Source organism: Neovison vison, chromosome 12 (genome assembly GCF_020171115.1).
Source record: "Neovison vison isolate M4711 chromosome 12, ASM_NN_V1, whole genome shotgun sequence".
Lineage (NCBI taxonomy): Eukaryota > Metazoa > Chordata > Mammalia > Carnivora > Mustelidae > Neogale > Neogale vison.
The window spans coordinates 104,125,640-104,131,639 of NC_058102.1; the positions used below are offsets into that span (position 1 = coordinate 104,125,640).

The 6,000-nt window shown below is 53.0% G+C and overlaps 1 protein-coding gene across 2 annotated transcripts in view; it reads right to left on the bottom strand.

Annotated features, from left to right (window-relative positions):
* CCND2 (cyclin D2) overlaps window positions 1-5,699 on the bottom strand; it is a 29,624-nt gene extending 23,925 nt beyond the window's left edge. Inside the window, exons 1-3 of one of the 2 annotated variants that reach the window (XM_044229201.1) lie at window positions 5,179-5,696; window positions 3,130-3,345; window positions 357-516 (exon numbers count right to left, since the gene is read on the bottom strand). In XM_044229201.1, the coding sequence (XP_044085136.1) occupies window positions 357-516; window positions 3,130-3,345; window positions 5,179-5,373 (571 nt within the window). In that variant the 5' untranslated portion in view covers window positions 5,374-5,696. Of the gene's footprint in view, window positions 1-356; window positions 517-3,129; window positions 3,346-5,178 lie in introns of both variants that reach the window. The other variant, XM_044229202.1, reaches the window with a different exon arrangement.
* Between the last annotated feature and the right edge of the window lie 301 nt (window positions 5,700-6,000).

A 6,000-nucleotide genomic window follows, 5' to 3' on the forward strand; every position in this document is an offset into this window, starting at 1 on the left:
ATCTCCAAGCCATCCTTTTCCTCAAAAGATTAAAGATTTAAACACAACCAGAGAGCAGTATATATAATCTTCAAAGAGCACTTTAGACATCATAAAGAATTATTTTTATAGGCCGTATTTTTTTTTTCCTTACCACACCTGTCGTCATAAACCATTTATGAGTTTAGCAGAGAAAAAAAGAATATACCAGCTCAGATAGTCGGGAAAACACAGCCCATCTCCTAAGCCCCTCAGGCCCATACCAGGGAGCACCCCCATCCTCCCTCCCTCCCTACGCCCTTGACCCCCCCCCCAAGGGGTTCTTCAGCAGGTGTCTGCCCCTCCCAAGGCCCCCTCCAGCTCCAGCCTGCTCCTACCAGTGGCACACAGAGCAATGAAGGTCTGCGCATGCTTGCGGATCAGAGACAGCTTCTCGCTCGGCTGGGGCAGCTTACGAAGGATGTGTTCGATGAAGTCGTGAGGGGTGACGGCGGCCAGGTTCCACTTCAATTTGCCCAGCACCACCAGCTCCCACTCCTGAGGGAGGGAGGGGGGGGGAAGAGGATATAAAACCCAAAGGTGGACCTGGTTTCCTGTCTGGGACAGGGGTCGGGGTGGGTGGGGATCCAGATCGGTTTTAAGGATGCTCAGGAGGATGCTGCTGGATGGGGAGGTGGGCCTTTGGCAAGTGTCCCCCAAAGCTTGGTAGTTGTTGACCTCTCTTCTTAGGCTTCCAATGGGAGGCAGGACTGGCAATAGGAAGAACCCAGGCGTCTACTGCTAAGACTCTGTTTTCTCCTATTTCTTTTCCTCTTGGCTTCCCCACCCCCGGCCAACCTTGACTTGCAGGCAGTGCTGAAGCCTGCCCACCCAGAAAGCTGAACGTGCGAAAAGATACTGCCAAGGTCATGGTGGCCCTTAGGTAGTAATTTGCTGTCTATGTCTCTATCGCTGGACTAATAGTTTTTAAAATCCTCACAGGAAAATGATGTACACAGATAAAGGTCAAACTAAGGTTCCTGGGCCCAACTTCTGGGCAACCAATCAGCTGCCTTATAGCTGGTGCCAAAAAGTGCCATTCTAATCTGCTTCAAAACTTTCTCCTCCATGCATAATGCGGAAGTCCTGGGGAAAAGACACCCAGCCACAGAGTGCCCTTTCACCTAAATGTTTCATAGGCCTTTGTCATCGTGACTTAAGGACCCACTGGATGGTCATTAGCAACCCCATGTTGCAGCAGGAGGTGATTGGGGCAAAGTGAAAATGCTTGTGCACGGTCCACGGAATCCCTCCGTTCAATGCCAAGGGGGGACAATGCAACCCCGACTCTTACGGGCTTCTTCTCACCAGAAGCCCAACTTCTTCTATCCCTTATCGGGGTATATTTGGGGACTTGTGCTGAAAGTAAAACAAGCCAAAAAGAAACCCTAAAAGTATGTGCCCTCAGAGGGAAAAAACGGGCCTATCCAATTAATTGTCTTCAGAAGAAAGAGAGGCGGAAACCACCCTGCTCCCGCATTTGCTCTAAAACCCCCCAGGCTCTCTTCCATCTGCTAAGCCAGGAACCAGAGCCCCAGCCCCCTCCTGAAGGACGAAGAGGCTTTGTGGTCCGGGGCAACTCCCTTCCCCTTGCTGGACCCCAGCTTTCTCCAGTGTAAACTAGGACTTCTCCGGATCCCAGCTTCTGGGAGAAAGAGATGGGGAATGGAAAACACAGGCAGGGTTTTGTGGAGCAATATTCATTAGCTTGGCTGGTCCTGGAAAAAACTGGGGTGTCCTGAAAAACACCATTGTCCACCATCATGTTGAAATAAACAAACCAAATGGAAGATTCATTTTCCTGGTCTCCCATGAGAAAAACAAACTAGTAATGAATTCTAACAATTTCTTTACATACTTTAAAGTCCGCCTTGGCTTTTTACAGAGGGTTGGGGTGTGGGGTGGGGGGAGGAAAAAAAGACAAAATTACTAAACAGCCCGTGTCTTCTAAGATGGCTTGAAATTCCAGCCCTTTCTTCTCACAGGGGAATGTGAATCTAAAACACTCTTCTTGTACTATTATTAAAGGAAGCAGATCTCCCAGAAGAAAGCACCTTTCTGGGCCTCCCAGACCAAACCAGAAGCAGCTGAAATCTGGCAGCGGTTCAAAGGTGAAGTCATTCATGCCCCCTCTCTCGACATTCTCCGCAATTCCTCCCCCGTCCTTGCACATGTCTGACACTAGATGGCAGCACAGCCCCAGAAAGGGAGGCCTCTCACAAAGAGCTCAGTTCTACCAGCCTGTCGGAGCCCTGTGGACTTTGTGCAGGCCTCGCCAGTGAAGAGGGGGAGGGGCGGTCAGAGGGGGCCCCCTTTTGCGAACAGTGCAGAGAAAGGTGTGCAGACCACGGAAGGTGGGCCTGGGAGCCACCCTACCGTTCCACACTGCTGCAACATGGATGCCTAAAGTGTGAAGCCACAGGGAAAAAGACGGGTGGGAGAGGGGGGCTTTGCTGGTAGAAAACCAGAGTCAAGAGAAGACCCCTGTCATGGGACAGAGGTCACCACCCCACTGGAGCTAGTAACCCAGGCCTCAGATTCCTCCAATAAAACACCAAATTTGGACTTGGGTCAAAAGTCAATTTGATGATATTTAGTGAACATCTACTATGTACAGGTATCTTTCGGGATCTTGAGACTTCATAGGACTTTTGAACTCTGGATTCTTAGGAGACACATCACAAAACACTATCATGTGAAGACATTCCTACCATGTGAGAAGTTGAACTATTTCTCAGAATTCTGTGGTTGAAAATTTGAATTTAATTAAAATGTTATCGCTGTGTCCCAAGTCTCCCCTACACACACCACACACACATGCACGCACACAAGGGCACACAACTGCAAATGAATTTCACCAACACAAATGTCTCGGGGGATCTTATTCATGGATGTAACCTTAGTGCTTAGCACAGTGCCTGGAACACAGTAGGAACAAAAAAGAAATCATATTAAATGCATTGTCTCCTAAAATGTAAAAATTCCAGCAGTGTGGTAATCTGGGATCCAAAGGATTTGTTTGGGGAGCAGTGGGTAGAAGCTTATCAGGCCTGGAGAGAGCAAAGATGGAAGGACGAAGAGAAAGGGGGGAAGAAAGGAGAGGGTCATTACCAGCAGCTCCTGAGGCTTGATGGAGTTGTCAGTATAAATGCACAACTTCTCTGCCGTCAGAGGGATAGTCTCTTTGAGCTTGGAGGCCAGGAACATGCACACAGCCCCCAGGAGCTGCAGATGGGTCTTAGGAGTTGGGACCCCAGCCAAGAAGCGGTCCAGGTAATTCATGGCCAAAGGGAAGACCTCCTCTTCACACTTCTGTTCCTCGCAGACCTACAATGGGAGCCGGGAAAGGGTTGAGGGGGGGTGAAGGGAATAGTACCAGGAAAAGACAAAAAAAAAAAAAAAAAGAAAAGAAAGAAAAAGAAAAAGAAAGAAAAGAAAAGGCATAACCTATGGAAAGAAGCAAAAATATTTAATTTTTGAGTGGGGAGGGGGAGGGGAGTAGAATATGTGATAAGAATAAAGACGAGGAAAACGGAGAAAATCTAGAGAGTCCATCCGCCCTGGGGTGTTCCCCAGGAACATAAAAAAGGAGGTGAATGGAAGATCCGAACCCGGGAGGCAAACAAATGCGCAGTAGCCGCCCGGCTCGGCGACGCTCCCTTTGGCTACTGACTTCTTTGCTCACTCTAACTCACTCACACTCTCTTTTTTGGATTTCGTCATCTTTTCAAAAAATCAATAAAAATATTCTGAAAGCTCCGGGGGTCTTCTTCTTGGTCTCATTCGGACCCCCAGACCCTGCTCTATCATTCCCGACAATTGGAAAAAATGTCCGGGGGGGTCCCTGCGACCCAGACGCCGCTATTGGGGGGGTGGGTGGGGAGAGGTGGGGAAGAGAGGGGGAGGGAGGAGAGGAGGAAGCGCCGCAGCCTCGGCGGCTGGACTCGGAGCATGGGGAGACGGTTTCAAAAAATAATTAAAAATCGAGGAAATATCCTAGAAAAGCCGTTTTGGCGTGAAAACCCCAAAGAGGATCCAGGCTTCCCGAAACGGAGGTTTCGGGTGCCGGAAAGGTCTGTATCTTGACCCCTAGGGCTTTGGATCCCGAGGGGAAACTTGGAGGGGTGAGCGCCGCGGCGGGAGTGTCCGGCTGCGGCCCACAAGGGCAGAAACTGGGGACCGTGGTGCCGAGCTGGGGGAAAGCCGAGGAACGGGGAGCAGCCGGAGAGAGGCACGGGGGACTCTGACCTCTCCTTTAGGGGTTCCCCGACATCCCCCCCTACACACACCTCCTCCCCCCCTTCCTACCCCACCCAAATCTCCGCACCGAGGAACCTGGAAAGCTAAACTGTAAGTAACCTTCGTGAGGTGGGGGTTGGGGGAGAGGGCACTATTACAAGTGGGGTGGCCGGGATAACGGGGTGCGGGGGGGGCGGGCGACGTTTTCCAGCCTTTCCAACCGGAGTTTGCAAAGCAACATGGCGAAACCACGACAGGTCCAGAGCTGTGCATACGTGGGCACACGGCTTGCTCGGCAAAGATTTGGAGCAAGGGTAAATAAGTGGTTCTTTTGGGTTCCCCTAAAACACACGTTTCTTCATTGCGACTTCCGGGGCTCCTGAATTCTCCGTTTCTCTCCTCCTCCCTCCTCCCCCTCCCTCCCCCCCCCTTAAGTGCCAACGCGGAGTCGCGACCACATGCGGGGACCTGAAGCTAGGGCGAATTTGCTCTGGCCTTTGGGGGGCTGCTTTTTTTTACGTTGGGGCCCCCGATTTCACACTCTTGCTCCCTTCTTCACTGCACCGTAAGCAGCCGCGGCTTCGCCAAAGACAGGTCGGGATGGGGGTGGGAAGAAGAGGCAGCCACATGCAGGCACACGCGCGCGGGATGCTCCCCCACCCCCGCCCCAGGACAGCCTCATTTCTCCCAGATTTTCCTCCCCCCTCCCTTTTCCCCCTTCCCTCCCCCAGTCAGTCTTGCATCCTGCAGGGAACAGAAACGTAGCCACGCGTCTCGCCAAAGGGCGCGGGGTAAACTCGCGCACGGGAGCGGAGAGGCGAGCGCGGAGCCTGCCCTCTCCCAGTTTTAGGGTCCCCTGCGGGGTGGGGGGGGTGGCCGAGTATTCGGATGGGGACAGACAGAGTCTGTCTGCAGACTTACCTCCAGCATCCAGGTGGCCACCATCCTGCGCATATAGGGCTGGATATCCTTCTGCACGCATTTGAAGTAGGAGCACTGGGGAAGGTAGCGCTCCTCGATGGTGAGCAAGTTCTGCAAAACGCGGTCGTCGTATAGCAGGTTGGCGTCTGGCACGGCCCTGCGGACCGGGTCTACCTCGCAGCACAGCAGCTCCATGGCCAGCCGGGCGCCCGCTCGCTCCCCTGCTTTCTCCGGACTGGAAAAGTTGGGGGGTTTTGGGAGGGGGGAGGGGAGAGGGTTCCCCTTACCTCCTTCCTTTGGCTAAATAGGGACTTTTCGAGAGAAAAGTTATGGGGCAGAGAGAGAGAGAGGCTGGGGGAGAAGAGAGGAAAGGGATGGGCGGTGGGAGAGGAGAGCCTCGGGGGCTGCTAACTCTGCCTGCCCTCCCCTTCAAACTTGTCTCGCTCTCCCCTGCTCGCTCTTCTCTGCTCTGCGAGGCAGTGACGCAAACTGGCTGGGCAGTTAGTTCTCCTCCCTCTCGCTTCGCTCCCCTCTCCGGTTCCTCCTCCCCTTCCCTCCCCCCCGTCCCTCCCCTCCTCCTTTCAATCTCTCCCTCCCTCCCTCCTTTCCCCTCTTGTTATTAAGGAGAACAGCAGCTGGCCCGACCTAACTTCAAACGCGGTCCCCCGCCCCCCCACCCCTCTCCTTAGCTCTCCGAGGCCCTCTCCCTCTATCCAGCCCTGCATGCCAGGGGCCCCGATAGGGGAACCCACAAAAAAACACACCGATTTCTATTTATTCCCTCTAATTTCGCACATTCTGTGAGTGTATCGTGCCAAAATA